The sequence below is a fragment of the Phalaenopsis equestris genome, unplaced genomic scaffold (genome assembly GCF_001263595.1).
Source record: "Phalaenopsis equestris unplaced genomic scaffold, ASM126359v1 Scaffold000002, whole genome shotgun sequence".
Classification (NCBI taxonomy): domain Eukaryota; kingdom Viridiplantae; phylum Streptophyta; class Magnoliopsida; order Asparagales; family Orchidaceae; genus Phalaenopsis; species Phalaenopsis equestris.
The window spans coordinates 35,379,922-35,406,433 of record NW_018164444.1 but is presented as its reverse complement, the minus strand read 5'-3'; the positions used below and the strand labels follow the sequence as shown (position 1 = coordinate 35,406,433).

At 33.0% G+C, this 26,512-nt stretch overlaps 1 protein-coding gene across 1 annotated transcript; it reads left to right on the top strand.

Annotated features, from left to right (window-relative positions):
• The first annotated feature begins 610 nt into the window (after positions 1 to 610).
• On the top strand, positions 611 to 26,087 carry LOC110017945 (inositol phosphorylceramide glucuronosyltransferase 1). The gene is made up of 8 exons (XM_020715120.1): positions 611 to 1,091; positions 5,127 to 5,247; positions 5,363 to 5,548; positions 5,984 to 6,147; positions 10,135 to 10,242; positions 10,676 to 10,813; positions 10,916 to 10,934; positions 25,726 to 26,087. The coding sequence occupies exons 1-8, from the start codon at positions 861 to 863 to the stop codon at positions 25,917 to 25,919; spliced, it is 1,161 nt and encodes a 386-aa protein (XP_020570779.1). The 5' UTR covers positions 611 to 860; the 3' UTR covers positions 25,920 to 26,087.
• The last annotated feature ends 425 nt before the right edge of the window (positions 26,088 to 26,512 follow it).

Below are 26,512 nucleotides of genomic sequence, written 5' to 3'. Positions count from 1 at the left end.
ATAAGGAATAAAATCTAATGTAAATATACTATTAGAGTTTGAAGAATAAACCTAGCAAACATACAAGTAGCTCAGAACTTAATATAAATATTAATAATAAAGCTGTAACAATGAATGATGTATTTATCTTATAATAAATAACAGTTACTTACCTGCACCAAATAGTGAAATACTCTCACTTTACGTTGAGATCCATTAAGTGGCACTAAGTAGGTGCTCTACAATTGAAATTACAATATTTATGAGTTTTTTTTGTTAATTTATTATCTATAAGTTATTATAAATATATGATTTTAATTAATATTAACCATAACTTAATATTTTATTATGTTGAGCTATCAAAAATTAAGATATTTTTACGTATCAATCATCCTAAATATTTAATATAATATTTTAACCACTCAAAATTTAAATATAACATTTAATGTAGCAAAACCTTAAATATAACATTTTAATCACCCAAAAGCAATGCTAAATGGTTCATTAGAGCTTAAAGTGTTATATTTAAAATTTAAATAGTTAAAATATTATATTAATTATTTTAGATATTTGTTATATAAAAAATTTTATTATAATTATGGCAGAAAAAAAAATATTATACCTCGTGAAAAAAAAAAATTGCAAATGGGACATTCGGCGGCGAGGAGACGACCAGAAGAGAAGTTCGGTCCAAGCAGAACTTCAAAGAGCCTCAAATGGGCGAAAGAATAGAGAGAGGTAGAGGGAGAGCTGTACAGGGATCGGCGGCTTCTGCATAGTAAAGTTGCGACACCCTAGCTCTCTCTTGTTCTTAATTTCAGGAGGAAGGCGGCACTGAAGCGAGCTCTCTGATTTTGCCGAATTCTTTTAATTCCAGTTTAATGGGATATTTCCGATCGATATTTGGGTTACTGGTAGTGTTATTGGCGTTGACTAGCGTAGGCAAGAGTTCCGCAAGAAGCGAGGAGGCATATGTGACCTTACTATATGGAGATGAGTTCGTTCTGGGAGTTAGGGTGCTTGGGAAGTCGATTCGTGATACTGGATCGTCCAAGGATATGGTGGTTCTGGCATCCGATGGTGTCTCCGATTATGCTAAGAAGCTGCTTCAGGTTTGATTCTGTTTTATCTGCTGATTCCTTTTTAGTAGGATCATATGAGATGTAATCGGAAGTTTTTTTCACCTTATTCTGTAGTTTTTTTCGCTTATGTTATTGTTTGTATGTACTTATATGACCTGGCGATGATATATCTACTGTTTGTTAAGCAATCAAATTTGGATCCATAATGTTTCCGGTGAAAAAAAGGACTTGTGATTTTACATGTCGGAGTGGGGGGATTTATAATGGAGTTCGAGTACTAATTCGGCTCATCTTTTTCTTCCTGTTCATGTGAGCAATAAATGAAGCAGGCAAATAGATTTCATGCTTCCACAGATAGGTGAATGTAAAAGAAGTTGGCATAAGAATCGCTTATCCTGGCGATCTTACCATAAGATATGGCATTCAAAATTCCGCTTGTTGTCATTTTTGTTGATCCGTTAGGATTTTTTGTTCTATTTAGGGCTGTCAAAAAAGCTTTCTGTGTTCAGTTCAATTTCAATAATTAGTTTACTAGTTATTCTAAGCTCATAATTAAAGAGCTAAACACGAAAAATGCTTTTTTTTATCAGGTTCAACTTGATAATTATGTGTATAAAAAAACTACATAAAAATGTATACAACTATGCACGCATTGATATTTATATGTCTGTATACATGTATTTATATAGATTGCAAATATTCATATCATGCATTAATATATGTATAGATATATGTACACACGCATCGAAGCATGTGTATTCTATAATTTATATATGTCTTTTAAGTAGGATTTATGTTTGCGAGCAATTTGTATTTGGCTTGATAAGTTAGCAAGTCGAACACAAACAACCAAAGCTGTAATTTAATCAACGCACTCAATAAACAACTTAACTCAGTTCGATTAATACTCGTTTAATTTAGTAGTTGAAAAAATTTGAACTTCATTCAAAATTTTGATAGTTAAATGAACTAAGCTTGAATACATTCTAATTTATTTGTTTTTATTCATGAATAAGCTTTTTTGCTAACAAGTAACCTGTTAAATATTTAAGACTAAGTTCGATGATAGCTTGCATAGTATTTAATTAAAATCTAGTTAAATATAATTAATTTAAAACAATTATTTAATAATAATATATTATATTTATTTATTATACAATGGTAATTTATTAATTTTTTCCATTATTTATACAATTTCATCTCTCGTTCCATGCTTCTGAGTTTTGTTGTTTTATGCCACCCTAATCATCCACTTGTTTGAGCAAGGGTCATCTGTTATCATAACTCATAGGAAATGAGCAAATCTTTTATTATTCTCATTCTCTGACCTCGTGTGGTTGACATGTTAACAAGGTTTTTATGAGCACATCATCTTAGCTTTTAAGGGGAAGAGGCCTGGAGGAGTTTGGGATTGGTAAGGACTTTAAATTCTACAACCGTAGAGATGGTGTAGACATGTTTCCATTAAATGTTTTTTATCCTGATAAGATTTATGGTTATTTTTTAGTATTCTAATTTATTTCAAAAAATATATATTTTTATATCAGTGAATCTATACATTGATGTAATGAAATCACTTTTTATATCTCTATTTTAATGATTGATTTTTTTGTTGTTTGTTTATATTGCATGATTGCAAGAATGTTTATTTGTAACTTATCAATTATCTTGTTTAATTGTTGCTTTTTAAAATTGGTGTCCACTAATTAGATGATGGTTCTAGATTTATTTATTTGCTTATTCATTTAGGGTGCGTTTAGGGAGACGATGTGGTGTTACACCACAGTTTTTCTTGTTTGACAAAATTAAATTATGTCTGTGTTTTCTAAAAGTTGCGCTTTCTCATCAGACCTGGTTACCTGGTTACCTACTTACCTGTTGTGGCTGCTAGAAAGTTGCAGTCAGACTTTTTAAAAAAAAAAAATTAATAAACATTGTAGTTTTTTGAATATTATTTTTTTTTTTTTTCAGTAGCTTCAGAGCTGTTTCTTCGAACAACCGCTTCACTTATTCATTTAGGGTGCGTTTAGGGAGACGGTGTGGTGTCACACCACAGTTTTTCTTGTTTGACAAAATTAAATTTTGTCTGCGTTTTCTAAATGTTGCGCTTTCTCATCAGACCTGGTTACCTACTTACCTGCTGTGGCCGCTAGAAAGTTGCAGTCAGACTTTTTAAAAAAAAAATTTAAATAGACACTGTAGTTTTTTGAATATTAGTTTTTTTTTCAGTAGCTTCAGAGCTGTTTCTTCAAACAACCGCTTCTTCAAACAGCTACAGCTGCAGCTACCCCAAACATACCGTTAGTTTAATAGAATTATGTGACCATATAATAAACCAAGTATTTTTCATATTTTGAGCTTGTTTATTAGCTCATTTCAACACTCATTCATTTAATTAAGGCAAGTTAAGTACAACCCTGATTTAATTGTTAAAAAAATTAAACTGTTTATATATATATATATATTAGAGAGAGAGATATATATAGATAGACACACACACACACACTAGCTTGGACAAAGAGTTTTTTACAAACTCTGAACAGCCGATTGACCGAAATCTTATCTATTCAGACTTTCCATTGCACGAGACACTTCATTTTAGATTACCCAAGATATATCTATGCTGACTCGTCTGTGTCTCAGATGGTGTACAGTCACCCACACTTTTCTTCTCAAATGGGCAGAGGTGACCAGAGCCAGACTGCTTTGTTAGGACGGAACACTATACGAGCAAAAGTCATACAACACGCACTAAAGCAAGACCATCTTTCCTCAAAAACACTTAATGCAAAAGTGAAAGAAAAAATGAAAAAATTCTAAACCGTTGTACGGCGAGTTAACCCTTTCTTTTAGGGAGCTTCACTTATTCTCAGAGGAATGGGTTTGTATATCTTTCCTAATTACTCTTCGGAGTGGTATTGAATGAGGTTTCATCGGGATAGAAAGATGTTCATAGCTTCAACCTCCCCACCCCCCGGGGCGACACTATCTGTTTCATGTACCTACGATCCTGGGTGGAGAGTCCGGCTAAGGTTGGGCAGCTTAATCACATCTATACAAGAAGTAAATTTTAGCTTGCTTTCTTAACTAGTTAAGTCAAACAAGACTTGAAATTGCTCAAGCTTAGCTTGTCTGAATCCCTAGTTCCATTATTTTCATGAACCTACTAGTCAATTTATAATGCCTAGATACCTCCCCTTTGCCCCTATACCATTATTTCTTTGGTTGGTCAAATTTGCTCTTTATAAACTATCATGACAAGAACTCAACTTTTTTATTTGTATATTGTTTAGTTCATTCTGTGTCTCTATGATTTTGTTGCATCATATGTAGAATAAGACCATGGGTACCAAGCATGATGCTAGATACTTCATGCGAGTGGAGTATCGACATTAATATATTATGTGGATATAGATACAATGTATTTCAAGCTTGGGGAATACCATAATTTTTTTAAAATGTGCAGACATAATTCATTGCAATTACACTACACGATAAACTTTTTTATGTATGCATGTGTATGCACACTGGACATACACACATGCGTCCACATATTCGAATTTAGACAAAAACAAATATTGTCATAGATTCTTTCTTTGTAGGATAAACATCGGGGTGATGTTGGTTGATAGCCATTAAGCTAATGCCAAAAGTACTTAAAATGAATTAATTTTTGAATTGGGCATTCCCCATAAGCAACTTATCACAATAAAAGTTTGACATACAAAACTTTAATCGAAACACAATCAACATTCTTTGTGCATAAATGCCATTAATGACAGTTTTTTCTTACTTTAACTTTTATCTATTTGCTTTAGAAAGCGGATTAATTTTTGTTTGATTTGAATATTGACTGTAAACTTCAGCAACAAAATGTACCACCCACTTGTTACTAGTTGTTCTCATAAATTTGTTTTATATGGTCATAACAAGCAATTTTAATCTCATGCTGATTTTTTTCTTTTCAGACAATTGAGATGATTTCCCATACAGAGTAAATGCTAGAAAAATGAAGAACTTATGTGTAATTTAAATATTAAATAGTTATGCTGTTAAGTCTTTTAGGTTGATGGCTGGAAAGTGGAACTTATTAGCCTTCTGACAAATCCAAATCAAGTCAGGCCTAAAAGGTTCTGGGGAGTTTACACCAAATTGAAAATTTTTAATATGACCACGTATAAGAAAGGTAATTGATTTTAACATAATATGACAATTTCTTACAATAATTTGCAGTTATTTTTATTTATTTGGCTGGACTTCTAAGCTTTTTGAGCTACTGAAACTACCTTCGTTTCTTTCAGTTGTTTATCTTGATGCGGATACAATTGTTGTCAAGAACATAGATGATCTTTTCCAGTGTAGGGGATTTTGTGCAAACTTGAAGCATTCTGAGAGGTTGAATTCTGGAGTAATGGTTGTAGAGCCATCAGATTCTCTTTTCAAAGATATGATGAGCAAAGTGAATTCTTTGCCTTCTTATACAGGAGGTCTCTTTTTCTCTGACTTATTGTGTATTCTGAGTCGTTTAATTTTTTTTAATTTGCTATTTTTATCTTATTCTCTGAACTAATAACAAGGAAATTTCAAAGAAGCTAATATCTTGACGATGCCACATTTACTATCATTATTACTGAACTCCTAAACTCTATAATTTCATGCTTAGATGTTCTCTGGAGGTTTTGTAGAAGTCAAAAGTTTTAAAAATAACCATAACATTTCAACTATTTATCTTGTTCTTATTCTGATTATTTGCACTGCTTAAGGCTTTATGTACCTGGATTTTATTTCAAGCTCATGAGTTGTGAATCGAATTGATTTTGTACATGGAATGCTGAGAAACTTAAAAGCTTAATTACATTTAACTCTGTTTTTCTTTTCTATCTTTATTCTTATCATTCTTCTAACTTTTGAATTCCATGCAGGTGATCAGGGTTTTCTTAATTCTTTCTATGGTGATTTTGCTAATGCCCACCTCTTTGAGCCAAATTTACCTGATGATTTGAGGAAGAGTAGACCAGCTCCTGAGATGGAGCGATTGTCTACTCTTTATAATGCTGATGTTGGACTTTACATGCTTGCCAATAAGGTAATGGGGGCAGTTTTGAAAATGCGATTAAGTTTAGAAGAATCTTTTCATGCTATCTTTATATTGTAATAAATTATTCCGTTGTACATGAAATACCATTATACAAATTATTATTTTTTGTGATGCAAGTTATGGAAAACATTTTAGATATGTAATTCTTGTTTGATTTTCCTTTGCATCACTCCAGTAGTGACTAGTTCTTTAGATTATAAGGATGAAGTGAGACGTCCACCCTCCACTCTTTTGGTAAGAGAAATAGAGTTCCTGGTATTACTGTGCAAAAAGGAACCTTGACATCGAAGTATTATGTCATAAACTTCAGATTGAAAGCAGGTGTTTCTAAAAGAATAAAGGAATGGAATTACATAAAATTGCTAGAACCCGTTTTATGTCATCAATCAAACTAGATATTGATGTTATTTTTAGAATGTGGGATCATTTTTGTCTCTACCTTCATATGAGTACAAAGATCATCACTATCAATTTAGAAACATTGCATAAAAAAAGTTAGCGAAGACGAAAGTTCCTCAACCTGCTCTTCTCATGTTCAATTTCTCCTCCATATGCAAACACTGCATAAAAAATGTTTTACTTTCTCATCTCTCTCATCGATTTATCCTCCACACACAAACATTACAACATCTCTCAAGCTTTTGTCTCTTTCTTTGATTTCTTCTCGACATGCGAGTAGAATAGATCTTACCAATCTCTGGCTTTTCTCCTCATAAGTAGAATTTATCAATTTTTTTTTTTTTGACATTATTTATTTTGTTAGTTAATATGCAGTTTTGATTTGTTTAATTTAAATTTAGCAAAGGGCATTATCATGTTAGGTTTAATTACTCTATCCTTCCTAGTATTTATTTGTATTTGTAATGATGAATTTTCCTCAAGGGGTTACCTTGCAACTTATAGTCATATGCATTATTTTCTTTATAATTCTAGAATGTCAGCAAGTGTTCATTTTGTAATTAGATGTTTGTTTTTTCTCTCTCCACCGCTAACTTTTATTTTGAGTCTTTTCAGATCTGGTCAAACAAGAGACGTGACTTATTATTATCGAAAGCAAATCTAATTATTATTACTTTTATTTTTTCATTGATATGCCAAACAAGAGGCTTGAAATAACGGGACATGCATTGATAGATTTATAGCTAGTTTTATTAAGTGAGACTAGAGCGAATCACTTCCTCCATTTGTTGAATGCACAAGTTATGAGAAATGCTTACAATATGCTCTTAATTGGCAATGGTTAGGCGAATTATAATAACTTTGAACTCTTTTTCACACCAAAAACATAGAATCATCAAGCCAATATGATAACAGGCATCTGGCAACAATCCAAGAGTCACTATTGGGGTTTCAATTATACATAATTGCTAATAGAAAAGAAATTGCTTTATGTGATGGGACCAATTATAAACGGAGGAGAAACTCAATGCTATATTAAATGTTAATGACAAAGGGGTGGCTTCAAACCCAATATGACCAAACATTGATGTGCGAGGTATTCTTTGTTGAACCAAAGATTGACAAATTTTTCTGTAGTTCACTATGTGAAATTTTGTTGAACTAAAGATTGACAAATTTTTCTGTAGTTCACTATGTGATATCTTCAATGGCATCATTCGAGTCTTTTTATAGAAATTTGTATCTTTTTTTTTATTATTTTTAATCTTTTTTGTGTGTGGCTCAAAAAATGAAGACAAACTTTGAACTATGAAGCAACTATAATGATATTCATCCAACATCAATTTGAGAGTTGCAAGTGAGTTTTTGATTTTTTGTAGCTTTCGACAAAAGATGCAATCACTCTATGCATTTAAACTAAATATTTGGGGAGGGTAAATCTCAAACCAAACCAAGGATTAACGATGTAATGGCGGTCTTTAGGATCGATGACTTATTTGACGATTTTGTTTTTCTGTCTTTTCGCGATGTGTACGAGTAGTGCGTGATCATGATTAGTAGGTATGCTTTCTTGATACTGTCTTTTTCATGTTTTTTTATAACTTCAGCTGACAAGACAAATAGATATTTAGAGAAAAATCGAAGGTGTTGTGTTGAACCTTGTTTTGAGGGCGATGCATGACACCAAGTTCAACTATCGTTCGATGAAGATAATGTATAGGATGTAATCCATTTAAGCTTTATGGCTTTCTATCATTTCTTTATGAAAGCTTCTTTAAAATAATTTAGGTTAAAAAAAACCACCCCATAATGCTTAATTAATAACCAAAAGTCACATGATTAATTATGTGCATTAATTGGAATTCTTATTATAGTAATTGAGTTTAGATTTGATTTCATAACTATTATTAATTATAAATTTAACTTGTTTAATCTAACTATGTTAAGTTTATTCAATTATTGCCCTTGCCAATTTGGGTCTAGCTCCTATAGTTAAGGGCTTATTTCTGTCAACTGAAGCTCTTCAATTGATTAGAAAATTAAGCCTAATCTTAGGGATGCAATGTTTTACCCCCAACTACATTAATTAGGGCCTTCAGCTTACATTAAGTTTTGGGCTTGAAGCAAAAGGTTGATTGATCCAACGTTAGAAATGAAGGCCCAAATTTTTTGGTTGCCAGCTTTTGATCAAGCCAACCAGGGTCTTGATTAATTAAAGTTATAGTTTTGGTTTACTTGTTATCCATATAATTAATCTATCATGGTAATCTTGATTTTTTGTTGAACATTGACCCTTGGAACTCTTACTATAATCAACGATCCTACAAGTTAATAGGAAGTACTTAAATTTATCTTAACTAGGCAAATAATATTATTGCCCATGATAGTTAGAATAAAAACTAAATGTAAATTTATAAATGTAAAGGTATTGACTTTAGAATTCTATGTTTCCACATTTTATATTTGTCCTACATTGTCTATATAACTTTCCTTACGTCAAACTGAACATGTTAAGTAAGTTGTTGGTTTATCAGTCCTAAAAGAAAATGCGGGGAAATAATTTAAAGTGATATGAATCAAAGGATGCACCATAGCTCAAATTTGGTGTTTGGAAAATAATTGGTTTAGCATTGTTAAGAGAAAAAATAGGAGGCCTACACCAAATTAAAGTCATATGAATCAACCTTTATCACTTCAAATGTTCTGTATTATCTTTTAAGAACCAGAGTTTATTTTCCTTTTCATTTCATTTTCAAATTGACCGTGTTTTCATGACTTTTTTCTATACTTTAAAAAAGGATTTTTTTAAGCTAAGAATAATACCATAAAAAAGCATTCTAGAAATCTCCTTTTAATTTTTCTAGTGCATAAAGCTTAGAACTATTATCGTTGAAACTTGAGAAGTTAAGTATCGAAGCACAAATTGATGCTGACAGTATTTGATCCCCGGAAATTGGGCCTCAAATTTCAATTTCTCTACTAACTAAATTGGCGCTCACTCCAATTAGAACTTGTATGGTAGAACCTTGGTTTACCAAAGGGTTCCAGTCATCAACAATATCGATTCAGTTTTTTCGTTCCACTTTGCCCTTTTTGTTGGAATTATATTTAGGCCGAGAGAGCTATTGTGTTCTTTTTTTTTTACTCTTTCCTCATGTAAACATGCTATTTCATACTAATGGGAGATGACCAATTCTTTTATTGCATGTTTTTGAATTTATTGTCTTTTCTTGAATCATTATCTCTTCCATCTGATTAGCCTTTTAATGTATGTAAACCTCAATTTGCATACTTTGTAACTTTAAGCAGCCTTTTCTAAAATTAATTGCAGATTTAGCAAGTCCAAAGGACTAATATCTTACATATTATTTTATTATTATTTTTTACATTTGTGTATTATTGTTCTGCAGCTTTATTCGATTTACTCCCATAAACTCTGCTTCCAGGATGGTTGTTTCATTTGACCTCTTAAATCTGATTCTGTTGTGCTGCTATTACCTTCTTTGGGTTAATAAGGGTCAGGCATATCCCTTATTTGGCACTTTGAAAAATCTTTTTTGATTTATGAATGTGCAGTGGATGGTTGATGAGAAAGAACTTAAAGTTATCCACTACACACTTGGGCCAATTAAGCCGTGGGACTGGTGGGCAGCATGGCTTGTGAAGCCAGTGGAAGTGTGGCAGGTGCTTTATCTTTATTATTGCTGATTATTGGATATTGGAAGATTTACATGCATACACTCAATTCTTATGTATTTACATATTCAACACTTTAAACTTAAATTTTTACATAGATACCACCTTACCTATGCATGAAAAGGTGTGTTTCACTTTTTAAAAGTCAAATGGTAGTATTTTTGATGTAAAATGAAAGATTTAGGGGGTATATTAGGTGTTAGATATGTAACTACTAAGGAATTAGTCGGTATGTATGTAAATGTCCCTTTATTATTTTATCTTATCATTACAATTTTTTCTTATATGTTCTTGTCCCCTTTTTTTGACTAGTTTGAGTCATTCTTCAATGCAAAATTCTTTTCTTATGCGGTGGAATCAAAATGACTCAGCTGATCATAGTGAGATAATTGCCACTATTTTTTATGAATTCACGCTGCAGAATGTTAGGGTGCAACTGAAGGAATCGCTTCCTGGAACTGGAGGTGGAACAAATCCTACTGAGAGAATGTTGATCAAGTTTTTGTTCGCATGTCCCTTATTCATTCTCTTGATCTGTTATTATAGGCCATGCCTTCAGGTTCTTATATTATATGTTTAGTTGTCACACATTTGAAATTTGGCAATCTTGGTTGTTTTTTTTAATAAATTTAAAGATTAGGATTTTCTTCTTCTGTGTCAGGCGAATGCTGAATCAGCATGTGGAAAACCTGAAAATGAGTTCCTATAGGATCAGGAGGCCTTAGGAATACCCGTTTCGACTTTCACACATATACATTTACATACACCACGCGCGTAAACCTAGCAATTGACGTCATCGACACTTACACACATTGCACCGACAATTAAACTAAAATTAATTTTCAAAATGATACGTCACGAACTTGAAATTCGAAGAAAACCAAAGTTGTCACCTTTTTTGGTCTGACCGTCATTGAACTTGTCTGGATGACCCCGGATGACGAAACAGACCACACAAACGCGTTCGAGACGTCAAATTTAGCTAAAAAGGAAACCTATATTACTATGGTTTCGCACACTCGCAAACATCATGAAAATTGATGCACATGAATATTTAATTAAGGGGTGCGTGTTTAGGCTCAGCCCGGGCTCGATTCAGACTGAACACGGCCCAATTGTACCAGGTCGGGTCGGTAACCCGCTTCTTAATTTCAAAATTCGAATTTCAAATTTCAAATAATAAATTATTTAATTTCACCTTAACTAATGAAATCAGGCATTAAAAATTTGTCTAATCAAACCGGCTGCATGAAGGGAATCTATTTAATTCCCCGTCTACTCTCGCGTAACGTCTAGTTTGAATATTACAACTACATAATTCGACGGGCTTCACCTTCCTGGCATTCTGCTCCCCCTGCTCGCCTCCTCTCCTCGGCACAAAAACCCCTGTTCTTCTTCGCCCGCTCACCTCTTCGCTGCACCAAAGCCCTCTCTCGCTCAATCCCGCCTCCTCTTGCTTACACAGAAGCAATCTCGCTCACCTCCTCCCTGCACCGAAGCCCTTGCTCTACTCGTCCTCGCTGCATCGAAACTCTCTCGCCTCTTCCCTGCACCGAAGCCCTTGCTTTGCCTCCCCCTCTCTCTGCTCTCCCTCTCACGAATGCTAAGAGAACCCTCCCTCGCCCGCTCACCTCTTCGCTGCACCAAAGCCCTCTCTCGCTCAATCCCGCCTCCTCTTGCTTACACAGAAGCAATCTCGCTCACCTCCTCCCTGCACCGAAGCCCTTGCTCTACTCGTCCTCGCTGCATCGAAACTCTCTCGCCTCTTCCCTGCACCGAAGCCCTTGCTTTGCCTCCCCCTCTCTCTGCTCGCCCTCTCACGCACGCTAAGCGAACCCTCCCTCGCTGACTAGCACTCGAGCCAGCAACAACTATTTCGACCCTTTTCGTTCGCTCAACTTCCTCACACAGTTGAAGCCCCTTTTTCCAAGGTTAAGGATTTACTCTATCTGGTATGCAAATCCTAACTGTCATTTTTGTTCTCTCTGAGGGGTTCCTTGATCTGAATGAAATTGGATGGTGTATTTCTGCGATGGATTTGTGAGGTTTTCCTGTGGGATGTTGTTCTTGACTGTGGTGGGATTCGAATTCCTCCAGATGGATGGGATTCGAGGGAAGTCATACGGTTGTTAAAGATGCGAATGATGTTTGCTTTCATTTATATTTCTTAAACATGAATGATCTTTTTTTCAAAACTCTCCAAAATCGAATTCAATGCGAGACCCGGATCGCTTACTTCATTTCTTCTGACGAAACTTCTTGATAAATTATTTTTGATTAGTAAAAAAAAGAGAGTACGGGTGGATGAAGAGACCGAATGAATTGAAATTTCTTTTCTTTTTTTTTTTCCTATTATTTCTCGGTCTACATCTGTTAGACCTTCTTTATCTCATTATTTCATTAACAGAAATCAAGATTGATGTTTATTGTCTTGCTGAGCATCGATTTTCATGGAGTTTTATTTAGTGATGCTCAAATCACGTTTGCAAAGGAGCTCTTAAATGGTTGCTTCAAACCCCTCAAATCCTCTCCACAGACATGCACTCTTGCTGTTGATCTAGGTTGTCAGGTTGGACGATTGTATTTACTGCATCATAGCTTTGGTGTTTTACCTCATTATGAAGCCGTCAGTACATAAACTTAGTGGCCCTTATTGAGGGTGCTATACATGCAAATGCGAAGCAGTTTGCTGTTTCTGTTAAAGTGGGTTGCCAAATGTAATTAGTAGATGCTTTGCTGCTTGGGTTGTTGCCCTAATCTATTTTGTGGTGTGTGTTGTCAAATGCAATGGGTAAGACCTTATCTGATTTGGAAACTTACATGCACTGCCGTTTGCCACCCACTTGGTACCTTGCATAATTGAGTTTTCATGTGCTCGATTCTATTCAGTTTTCGGCATTATCGGTAGCAATTATTGGCGTTATCCTTGGCAGTGATTGACCCATCTATTTCGAAAGTTTTGGTTATAGGATTTTATTGTTAACTATTAGCTTTCTCATACTTAACTTGAAAGAGGTAATGTTTCACAGATTTTCCGATAACAATCACCAAGCAATTGATGCTGCCTCTTTTTTTTTCTTTTTTTTTTCTTGAATTTGAGTCTTGAGCTGATCCGTTTACAATGTTTTAAATTGGCTTTAGACTTTTGAGGGATGCGGTGATTCATCATCCCCCTTTTAAGAAATTATTTTCTACACACAAACTTTGATAGTTTTCATTTTGGCATTTGCATGCATAACGCTCAATTCCTATATGTTCGCATATCTCACGCCCAAGTTTTTTTGAAATTCCTGGAAACCTTGGTTTTATGCAAATCTAAAGCTTATGTGAGTTAGCTATGCACAAACTTGAAATTTATGCAAGCTTGAAATTCATAGGAGCGGGTTTTATGAAAGAACCATAGATGTTTTCTTTTGCCCCCATATTTTTACTGTTTTGAGGTGAATTTAAGGGTTGTTTTGGAGTGTTTTGTGGGCTGGTTTTGAAGCAGCTTGGACACTGTTTTGGGTATTTTTAACACTGCATCGGGTTTTTCCCCCTTTTGCTTTTATTTTTTTGAAGTGGGTCGGTCTTCTCCTTTCTTTTGTTTTGTTTAGCTTCGTTTGTCTAATGGTTAAGTCAAAAATGAGAATTTTTTGTTTAATTATTTGGAAAACATTTAAAAGATATTTGATAATTAGTTGAAAAATATTTAATTGAAGGTAAAACACCTTAAATCACTTCAAGCTCAAGTTAAAGTGTAGGCTTCTTAAATCTTATAAGCACATCTTAGGTGAGAGTTCATCTACCTAATTTTTGAATGAATGACGAAACTAGACATTTGACATTAATTCAAATATTGATTAAAACACTAAACATGAGGATACACCAAGATGTGATTTATGACTTCTTTAATTAAATCAACCAGTGAAATTTCTGTAATGACTTAACCTACGGTGATATCTGATGCACCGGGATTTGAGCTTGAATATTACACTCAAATCCTTCTGATAATTGGGGATATTTGTTAATGCCACATATGGATCAGGGGACATTTGTTAATGCCACATATGAATCACCAGACTAGAATAAGTATAGGGTCTAGGTGGCGAGAGCGATGATAAAAGTGTTGTGTGCTAAAAGCGGAATTTAGAATAGTATCTTCTACTGTCGGCCGTTTTAATTTTGATCTTGAAAAATATAGGAAAAATATGAAAATAGTTTTGATATGAATATAATTTTTTAAAGTAACATTTTGATTTAAAAATAGGTGAGACCAAACAAGTCTCACATTTTGAATAGTTTAGGCGACTAAACAAGATACCACAAGTAATACACTTATCCCGAAGAATAAACATATCACCTACAGTAGACTCAATCACCTAAACTAAAGAATTTGTGACATCCATTTGGTCTGCAAAATATTTTATATAAGGCCAACAAGTTCCCCTATCTAATATAAAGATTAGATAGATTTTATTTTATTTGGGTTTCAAGTTCCCTATAGAGACAAACCCCTATAATTAATTACATCTTAAATGACCGTGGTTACTTAATAAAACTCTCGATTATGATAAGTGGTTTTACTTTTCAGATTTTAAAGTTTATGTTTCCACGATTGGACATGAGAAAATCAAATGAGAATGACTCAAAATATGAACAATTATCTTAAGAAATTCAAATGAATGAATAATAGGAGACATCACAGATCCAGGAGAAACCCCGGGGATGTCCCAACTATCATAATGTTCGGTTTTATGTCTTTGAAGTGATGTTGTTTAATGTTTAATCCTGCAATTTATTTAGAATTCAAGACTTATATTCGCACGATATCTGATCGTGCAAATATCCTAAAAAAATAAGAGAATTTATACCGTACCGTACGGTAACATCGGAATCTTAAAGTGTTAGGACTTATAATTGCATAACCAGAGTTGTGCAAAAGCCTAAAAGTGATATATGAGGGTTTACGTTGCACTAGACAAACTACCTCGAAATCTTAGGGGTTGTTATTTAAACTAAAGAGAGTGATAGTTGATGTGAATATGTTTTGATGTTATAGATCCATATTGAAGTTGCTCCTCGTCATGCTACCCACGATGTTCGCTCCAAACTATTTGTTGTAGCACCTCAAGGTTTGTTGTTAATCCTATATATAACCACTAGGTTTTCCTATACTAAGGTATAGTGTGTATCAAAACAAATAGAACATGTGATATAAAAGAAGAAAAAAATAATATTACATGCTTGGAGAATAGTATGACAGGCTAGTAGAACAATATACATGCCAGGAAAACAATATTACATGCTAGGAAAACAGTATAACAGGCTAGGAGAATAATATAACATGCTTTGAAATAAAATGCTGTAATGTAAATTAAACCTATATATTTGAGAGGATTGTTGCTCCTTTAAGCTTAGCTAGTATGTGATGTGTAAACAGAGAAAACAAAACATGAAAAACTTGAGAAAATCAACAAATCGTAGGAAAAAAGACAAAAAACAAAACAAAACACAATATCACATATAAAAGACCAAGAATATGAGATTTATATGTGATATTGGGAATGTCCCTGATTGCCAGGAGGATCTGAGTGTAAGATTCAAGCTCAAATCCCATAACATTGGGTTTCATTTTTTGTCAAGTTAAGACAAGAATTTCATTATTTGATTTAATTAAATTAGTCATGAATCACAACTTAGTGCACCCTCGTGTCTAGTGTCCTAATTAACTTATGAACTATGGTTAGATGTCTGGCTTTTTAGGTTCATTTGAAAATTAGGATGAACTCTCTCTCAGGGTGTGCTCCTAAGACCTAGGAAGCCTACACTTTAGTTTGAGTCTGAAGTATTCTAAAGCGTCTATCTTCAATTAGGTGTCTTTTAACTAATTCTCGAACATCTTTAGATCAAGCTTAGCTCGCTATCAGACTCATACGACCTAGGGGTAAACCTATAATTTTGGCAAAAAAGTTGTGAAATGTGCTTCAATACTAGTTAAAGCAATTGAGTTTAAGTTTATTCAAAGCTTAAGGGACCTAAATGCAAGTCTACTGATCTTTCAATCCATGCTCCTAGTCGTCATTTAAACTCTTAATTTCTTCAAATCTCAACTATTCTTCCATTTACAATTTCATCTTTCTTATGCAAAAGGAATGAATGATGAATGGTTTGTTATCCTATCTCCTCTTTAGGTTTCTATCATCTCAACAGACCAAATTTCATTTTTAATTTCTTCTCCCTTTCTTTTTTCTTCATATTTTTCTTTAAGATTATGAATTATTTCCGAAAATAATTAAATCTGAAATTCTCATTTTTAACTTTATCACTAAAGAAAAAACAAACAAAAAAAAGAGACCGATCCACTTTTTAAAACAAAGTCAAATCAGTAAAACCTGGAGCGAAATCGTAAGTGCATCGGCCTAAAGGCGTTTAAACTCGTTAAAAAAAATGATTGAATCAATCTCAATCAGAGGTTTGAAAACCTCAAAATGTAATTTAAACCTTCACAAATAAAGCTTCAAAATGTGGCGAATAAAACTTTAAAAATGTGGCCCAAACATATTGTTAAGACAAGACAACAACAACAGTCCGGATTAGTGCCAAAAACATCAAGTAAACCAAACTCGAAAAGAGTATTTAAAGTTTTCAAAACAAAGGGAATATAACTCTTAAAGCGACGTGAAAGTGATATTTTAAGGCTTCCGATTTAGCATTTAAAAGACGACCCTAATGAAACAATTTAAATTTTCAAACTCCAAAGGCTTTCAAACTTCAAAAACTCAAAACCATTACTGATTTAAATTTTCCTAAAAGAGAAATGAGATGTCTTAACGCTTCCAAAATGGCAGATGAATCAAACCAAAAGTGGTGCAAGCCTCTTCCAAAATTTTTTCACATTTGCCACAAGAAAAAGAAACTATCACTCGTGTGATTGAAGAAATGGAACAAAAGCACATGGGAGGCACTACACACACACACACACACACACACACACACACACACATATATATATATATATAAAAGAATTTCTTTTCACATGCACTCACTTGGGAGCACCATACCTCTCCAAACTTTCCAAATAGAACATAGAAACTTTCGGATGTTTGTAAAAGTGAAGCGTCGAAACTTTCAGATTTTTGCAAATAGGCCAACCATGACTTTCATATTTTGTAAATAGGCCAACCATACATTTAAGCTCACGGGTAGAGACAAAAACAACCACCAAAACAATCCCAAAACAGCCCCAAAGAAACTCATGGGTAGAGGCAAAAACAGGCTAAAACCGTGGCACATAAAGAACTAAAACATTGATTTATAAAGGCGTAAATCAAAGCAGCTTTTCCAACCTTTGTACAGCCCCCAAAACAGGCTAAAACCGTGGCACATAAAGGACTAAACAAAACATTTTTCCCACGTTCTTTTGCCAAGCATAGATATTAATAATAAGAGCCTTAATAATTTCATTCCAACATGCATTTCATACTTCCAAACATTTCAAGCAACGAAGGTAATAGAGGCAGCCCCCAAATATGCTTTTCCATATGTATTTCTAAAAGAGTAAAATGCATTCCAAGACCATCCTAGTCATGCTTTCAAGTGTCTCAAGTAAAGAGTAAAGATAACCCACACATGCTTTCCATAGAAATTTATAAGGAATAAAATGCATTTAGAAACCGCTCTACCAATGCCTTCATATGTTTCAAACAAAAGAAAAATAAAGGTATATGCTTTATTTCTCACCAACCTAAGCAAATATTCATGCTTAAACTTCAAAATAAGCCTCCATTTTTTACTTTCTCATGTTTTTAAAAGAGAGGAAAGAAATATCATTTTTTTGTTCTTGCTATCCTAAATGGTGCAAAATAAAGGAGAAAAGAATACCTCTGTACCTCTTTAGTGTAGTAAAACACTAAAAAAAAGAAAGAAGGAAGCACTTCCCAAAGAAATCCTTCCTGAGAGCCTCACGCAAATAGCCCCCACGGTTTCTAGCTCCAGCCGTAAGGGTGTCGAACAACAGAAAGCCGCAAGGGTTTCGAACAACAGAGAGGAAGAAGAACTCCTCTCAAACAGCAAAGCAGAAGGAGGTAGCCTTCCCAACAGTGAAAAAGAAAGAAAGAAAGTGTCAAATTTCTCCAAAAGCCTTCCTCTCTCAAAGCCCTCTCTTTATGTTCTCTTTCAGACTTTTTTTTTCAAAAGAAACTAAAATTTCAGAATTATTTCAAGCATACACACAGGATAAACCAACCAGAAAAAAAAAAAATGGCAGCACCTTTTCTTCTAAAGAAATTTCGGCCAACCCTAGACCTCCCCAAGGTGGGGTTTTTATAGCAAAGAAAGGAGAGGAGCATCCACCCAACCACCTACCAGCCTCCCTAGTCACAAATCAGGTAAAGGGAGAGGATGAGAAGGATTTAAGGCAAGAGGAAATGCAGCCTAGGGCAGAGGAAAAGTCGGCCAGGTGGAACTTCGCAGTTGGAGAGCTGTTCGGTCGAGCGGGTCACGCAGAAGAGGAAGAGTAGAGCGATGGGGAGCTCGCGGAAGCTAGGGCTTCGCTCGGGCGTCCTCGCGTGCGGCCGATCGCGGAAGCTAGGGTACGAGGGACGAGCCAATCTTTGACTGAGCCGCGATTGGGAAGAAGCCGCAGGTCTCGCGAACGAGAGAGGCGTGAGCGTCGTTTTTTTTAAGGTAAAATAGGGTTTAGGGATATTAATATTATTATAAATAGTAATATAAATATAAAATATTTAATATTACAGAAAAAAATCAATTCATTTATGTATTTTTATTCGTGCGTCAGTTTGTAGAAAATTAAATGTCATTTTTAGGTAATTTTGACGTTCCGGACGCGCTGGCGTGGTCCGTTTTGTCATCGGGGGTCATCCGAAGAAGTTCGCATTTTCACCCATCTTTTAGGTTGAATTTAAGTTCGATCTTGTGCAATTCAGTGAATTTTGTGCATTTTGTGTGTATGTGGCGATAAAGACATGAAGAGGTTTTCCTAGGACTTGAAATCCTATTGAGAATTTTTCCTTGAGTCTCTACACAATAGCCCTTAATCGCTCGTCCATAAGACAATTGTTTTGATACTATAAATTCTAGACATCACAGGAAAATAGGAAGTGGCTGGAATTTTTAAAAAGGGTGGGTCTCAATTCTAGTTTTCTAAGATAGTCAATATGAACTCCTAGAGCTAAATCTTAGGATCTTAAGAAAAAGAGTTATGACCTCAAAATGAGGTCAACACCTACCTCAAGGACCTTTAATAAGGGAGAGGGAAGGGCCGATGATACTATTCGCCGACTTTTGATGAGATTGTTGCCTTCGACGCTAAGTTGTCAGTAGTCCTAGCTCAATTAGAGTGACTTGCCTGTGGATTACTCTAGTTTACAAAATATTTACAAAACTAAAACAAAATCTCTTTTGCTTGTTCAAAGAACTCTCCATAAAAACTTAAACAACGTTTGCATGAAAATCAAAAACATTTTTATGAAAATTTATAAAGGTTCATGGTTAGTCATTTCGATCGAGGTTAAGGACTGTCCTCCGTAGATTGTCAGGTTGGTAGCTCTTGTTCAAAGTCATGAAACACACAGTCCAGCTCTGAGCTTCCACATTTACCGATGTCTTATACCTAGTGTTAGTCTTCCATACGTGACAACGGGTTTTACTTTGCATGTTTGTGTTACGACTCGTTTCGTTGTCTTTACACTATAATTCCTGTTTTTTTTCTTTTTATGCAATTTATTTAAATTTCATACAAATTATATTATACTTTATAAACTAATCATGCAGAAGCAACAAAAGCTCAGGTACGTATTTTATTTTATGCACTGCAGTTTTTTTTATTTACTTCACAGTATTTTCTTACCTACACTTATTTACTTTATATGGAAAACCAAAACAACAACAAAAAAAACCCGAAATATTGAAACATATCTGGTCAAAGCTCAAACCCTTAAACCTTGGAGCTACTACTACAGCAGGAGGATCAGAGCCAAATTCGTGGGCAGCACGAAGAGAAGTTTGGATCAAGCAACAAGAGCATCTTCTTCGACAATCTCTCTTCTTAATCTAAATAATAACTCATAGGATTTTGAGATAGTTCGTCCAGCGCGACGTAAATCCTCACACCCTATTTGGGCTACTATGCAACTATGTTACACAACTTAAGTCTTAACTCACCGTAAGTTTTGAGGTTGTCTTCCGGTACGACGTAAACCTTCCTATCTCTGCGAGTTATTTGCATAATCGAATATTATGCAAATGTAAATCCCAAATAATAAAATTGGCAGGATTAATCACTTAAATAACATCGTCTCTAAAACTCAACCACACAGTATGATAGTTTGGGAAGTCATTGAGGATTCCTCTCAAGATCTCTGACGACCCCTATCGTTTCCTTCTTTCAACTCTTGAAAATAACTGTTCCCACTTGAGTCACTCTCACTTGCATTTTCACGTCCTACAATGAAAACTTAAACCTTGAATTTTTGAAGATCAGTTTCTCTGATCATTATCGAGAGTTTTCTCAAGTGACGCCAGTCATTTGGGATGTAATTAACTATAGGGGTATGCCGCTATAAGAAACTTGGTACCCATGTAAATAAACCCTATTTAATATTTGTATTAGATAGGAGAACTCGTCGGTCATTTATAAAAGATTTTCAGACCAAACGGATGTCACAATCTCTTAGTTTGTATGATTAGGTCCATCGTCGAGGTATACACTTATCTTTTCGGGAAAGTGTAATATTCAGGGTATCGGATACAGTTATATAGACTATTGAACGAATGAGAACTATTTGGTCTCATTTTTCAAAAATTAAAACACAATAATTTCAGAATCAAAACTATATACCTCTTATATTAAAGTTAAATGACAAAATTATATTCAAATAAAACAAATTTGACCAACTCTGTGTGTGTGTGTGTGTTGGGGGGGCAATGTTTCCACGATTGGACATGAGAAAATCAAATGGGAATGACTCATAATATGAACAATTATCTTAAGAAATTCAAATGAATGAATAATAGGAGACATCACAGATCCAGGAGAAACCCCGGGGATGTCCCAACTATCATAATGTTCGGCTTTATGTCTTTGAAGTAATGTTGTTTAATGTTTAATCCTGCAATTTATTTAGAATTCAAGACTTATATTCGCACAACATCACTCGAGCCTTAGCAAATTAGCAATTTATTTTTTATTTTAAACAGTTAATCATTCACCTAAATTAAAATCCAAGAAACAAAAAAAATCGCATAAGCAGTAATCTAATATTAATCTAACAAAAATTGCACATAAATATTTTAGTCCTTAAAGAAAATGAACTTGCATGAACTTTGATGATAATCAATCCCACAAGCAATCCAATTACTAAATTAGAAAAAAATGCATGATAGATAAGTACTGATCAAATAAAACTACCTTTGATAAAAGGAAATCTTTTCTCCAAAAGTTTTACAAGGCTAGAAATTATTCTATAGATATAGATATTTAGTGAGTTAAAGTAGAATGCCAAATAAAAGCCTCTTTTTTCTTTTTTTAGGTGTCCCTTTTTATAATCATAAAATTCTTCAAATAAAAAAAAATATTTAAGTAAAGGCAGTAGAATTGATATTTTAGGGTTAATATTAACATATAGTGTCTCAATGAAATTTTGTTTCAGCTTTCTTAGTTGACTATGGTAGACATGATTTGACAATATTCACATCCAAGAATGGATTTCATTTCTATCTCCAGTCAATTTAAAATATGATCTCTTGTTTGAATATTGGTCAGTTCATGAACAACTCTAACATAGATGCATATTTAAACTCAATGAAATTAGATGTCTGCAAATATTCAGAGGGGGGAGTGTGAGGGAGGGAGAGAATCAAAGAGAGACAGGCAGTAGAGATATAACTTATTTTATATGTTCTTCATCATTCATTGCCTTGTCATCAAAATTATCTGTGTATGTACTGGCATAAAATCAACTTAACTATCTGTCAACAACAAAAATTATTTTCAATCAATGTTCCATTTCAAGCCAACACGTGCCTTGTCTGCAAATATTCATTAAGTGTACCATATATAATATTAGCAGTCATCACATTGCTAAAGAGTTTCCGATTACAATAAGATTAAATTATGGATTAACATAAGTGTACAAGTTTGTGTATTTCTTACGCATGATATTCAAAATTTGCGATTTTGTGTGTGCTTTCTTAAATGGTATTATTCCAAAATGAGACCTTGATGCTCAACTCTTAGTGTCTGAGGTTTTCTAATGCAATTTTAGGTTGAAATGCACAAACATCACTCGAGCCTTAGCAAATTAGCAATTTATTTTTTATTTTAAACAGTTAATCATTCACCTAAATGAAAATCCAAGAAAAAAAAAATCGCATAAGCAGTAATCTAATATTAATCTAACAAAAATTGCACATAAATATTTTAGTCCTTAAAGAAAATGAAGTTGCATGAACTTTGATGATAATCAATCCCACAAGCAATCCAATTACTAAATTAGAAAAAAATACATGATAGATAAGTACTGATCAAATAAAATTACCTAACCTCATATTGATAAAAGGAAATCTTTTCTCCAAAAGTCTTACAAGGCTAGAAATTATTCTATAGATATAGATATTTAGTGAGTTAAAGTAGAATGCCAAATAAAAACCTCTTTTTTCTTTTTTTAGGTGTCCCTTTTTATAATCATAAAATTCTTCAAATAAAAAAAATATTTAAGTAAAGGTAGTAGAATTGATATTTTAGGGTTAATATTAACAGATAGTGTCTCAATGAAATTTTGTTTCAGCTTGCTTAGTTGACTATGGTAGACATGATTTGACAATATTCACATCCAAGAATGGATTTCATTTCTATCTCCAGTCAATTTAAAATATGATCTCTTGTTTGAATATTGGTCAGTTCATGAACAACTCTAACATAGATGCATATTTAAACTCAATGAAATTAGATGTAGAATCGTATTACATTTGCAAATGATTTTTTGCATTTAATTCATCAGCAAAAGAATATTCATTAATTCTTGTTTTTTTATAATATTAGATTTAACCATTCTTTTGTTGGCACATGTTTAATAAAGTGGTGTTAAAGATTTTTCTTAGAAATATTAATCAATGGCGCAATAGACCTACAGTAGAGTAGTCATAATATTCCTTAACATATAATGTTCCATATAAAGTTTCGTGTAGTATTTTTTTGATGAATTATAATATGCTTCAATTTTAATTTCCACCCAAGACTTCTATGAAACAAATAATGATAAAATAATAGTCTGAATGCAAAGAATATTTAGCTACAGGAATGAAAACTTGCATAAATTTTAGATACACCAAAAATATTGTGTGTATTGTCGAGTCGATTAGTTTGACTATAAGTTTGTTGAAATCAAAATTCTGGATGAATTTTAATTTGAATTTGAATGTTTCTTGTTCGAAAATGTTCTGAGATTCATGCCAAATAAAAAAAATTGCTGAGAACATATCAGGCTTCATAATTCTTATATTGATTTTGTAAATGATTCTTATATTCATTGAATAATAAATGTTATTTTTTAATATTATATTTCATTTAAATTTATGTAGAGTTAGCAAAAGCATTTGCCCAAAATGATTAAGATATTCCATTAATTTCTTTGTAACACACTCCCAACCGGTGGCATCTTTCAAGGGTAACTAACGAATTATCTTCCTAGTATGAAATTTCTTTATCATTATGTCTTGTATTGAACATTGGAGCATATTTCCAAGTCTCATAATAGCCACGTTGTAGTTGTTTAGAATCATAGCGTACCTTATTTCATTTGAATTAATTATTTAATTATTTTATTGATTGATCCAATTATTATGCCCTACTTCTAATTAGCAATATGATGAAATCTTAAACTCTATTTTTTTATTGTAAATTATGGATGAGATGCACAAAATCAACCATATAAGGATAAGTTCCTGATTCACAAATTTTTAATTTGGTTTACTGATCTTTACGAAATTTACATAAATGGTAATTTAATAATCTAATAGATCACTATAGAATATTGTGATCATAACATAAAATTTATATTTGATTGGAATTCACAATGCAATTCAAATATTCAAGGTGCGTGAGTTTTGACTATACTTAAATCTCATCAACAAATCAATTACTAAAATTATATAATAAACAAAAGAGGACAACTAATTATATATTGAAGATCCAACTCTCCTTTTTATGCAAAGGGACAACTTTTTTTTAGAGTTTTGAAAGGCTAAAAAATAATTTCGTTCAATCAAAATTTATTGAATTAAAGTAAGTGTGTCAAATAGAAGTTCTCTGCATATGCCGTAATTGCCCTTATTTATAGTTACAAATCCCTTCTAAAATATCTAAATATCGATAAATATCCTAATCTAGTAAAAATTGACATTATGATATACTTAGAATAATACAGACTGGCTTCAATAAGGCTTATAAATCAATCACAATAAAGCTTGTAGAGTCGGAGTCATAGATTTCCATTAAACAACTAAACAACTTAATGACTTGCTATAATTTACTACAAAGAAGCATTATTTTATCGAAGATTGAGGACAAAGATGATGAAATAACTTTTGAAGGCAAGGTCTATCGATTAAGGTAAATATGTGTTAATTTCTATGTAAGAAAAGAAAATTATGGACATTTAAGATAAATTTATAGTATTATAATTTTGTCAAGTATCTTGTAATCATTCGGCCATTGGGTGGTAAGTTCTTGATAGCCAAATTAAATGACAAAAATAATAATGTTGAGTTATATGTATATGATCAAAGTAGGAATGATAAATTTAAAAAGTTTTATGTTAAAAGAATTTTAAGAGCAATAACTATTGTACATAATTTTCGTCATTACATTAGTTGAATCATAACCAGATGAATTCTCATTTTACATTTGATCTCTAGGTACCGCTTGAGATATTATACATATTTTTCATAATTTATTCCGGGCAAATTCTTTTCATGTTAACTCGTAAGTTTATCCCTTTTTATTTTCAACCATTATTGATATGTGGCAAATGATGATGATGATCATCACAAAGGGTTGAGTAATGTTGCATTTATTTTCGACCATATCACTCAGGTCCCTATCATGAGGAGACGTGCAGAGATTGGAACGCCTATTTAAACCAAGAATAAAATTATGAGCATGTACATAAATATCATAATTCTCATAAAATTATGGGCATATACATACATACCACAGTACCTATTGCAGGTTTGGCATTGCTCTTAAACCAATGGGTGGAAAATTTGTTTGTTTGGCCAACAAAATTGAGTCTAAATATGGTTATTTCCTTGTTAAAATTTTGATCAGGATGGATCTCAAATTTCCTGCATCTTCTTTGAGATGCATGTAATATTAGTTTCTCATATATCACACTCATAACAAAATTAAATATTAAGATTTTAAGATTCATCCTAACTAATTTCTTCATGGGAACATCTGATTGAAAACAGTATCCGTTGATTGCATAATCTCATTTTTTTTTTCCGTTTTATATTTCTACAGGTTGGGTTTGATGATTGCGGGAGGTATAGTGCTGTCAATTTTCATGACACATGCTTCCGAGCAGCTTGCTCTTTCTGCTTTTGTTAGAGGGATAGAGGAACGTGATCTTCCCAGAACTAGAACCGTATGTTTCTTCTGTTGATTTTGTTATTCACTTGTTGCCTGATTGTGCATTAATTTTTAATGATAAATTATGTATTTAGTGCAGAGTAGCTTTCTATTTAGGCATTTTTTGTCTTACCCCTTTTAGATTTCTGTAATTTTTGTATTTGTGTGGAAAATATTGTCATGCACTGAATTGTTGAGTACTGATTGGTGCATTTTCTGTAGTTTTATTCATAGAAATTGTCAAATACGATGAAAAGAAAAAGGTTTGAAATTTAATTTTTTATCAATCAAATTAATATTTAAATATATATGATCCGTCTTAAAATAAAGAGTAAATTTATGAAATTCATCCATTCAGGATTGTGATAGAATTTTGAGCAAAAAAAATTTAAAAATATTAAATGAAAATGAGATACTAATGACCCCAAATCTCAAGTACAGGACATACATTTACATAGGTATGATTCACTTATGTCCAAGACTACATTGAGATCAAATATTCACCAAACTTTAAAAATAAAGTACATAGAGACTGCAATTCATATAAATAAGAACAAAGATATCATTCTATTTGTGTTAACATGGATAATAGGTGTGGATGATACATTTTACTCTCTTTTATTTTTT

Bases quoted from the DNA above. Each gene is read 5' to 3' on its own strand.
- LOC110017945 (XM_020715120.1), top strand. From the start codon at position 861: ATGGGATATTTCCGATCGATATTTGGGTTACTGGTAGTGTTATTGGCG. The intron at 6,148-10,134 runs GTAATGGGGGCA...ATGAATGTGCAG, and splicing joins TTTACATGCTTGCCAATAAG to TGGATGGTTGATGAGAAAGA. The intron at 10,243-10,675 runs GTGCTTTATCTT...TTCACGCTGCAG, and splicing joins AGCCAGTGGAAGTGTGGCAG to AATGTTAGGGTGCAACTGAA.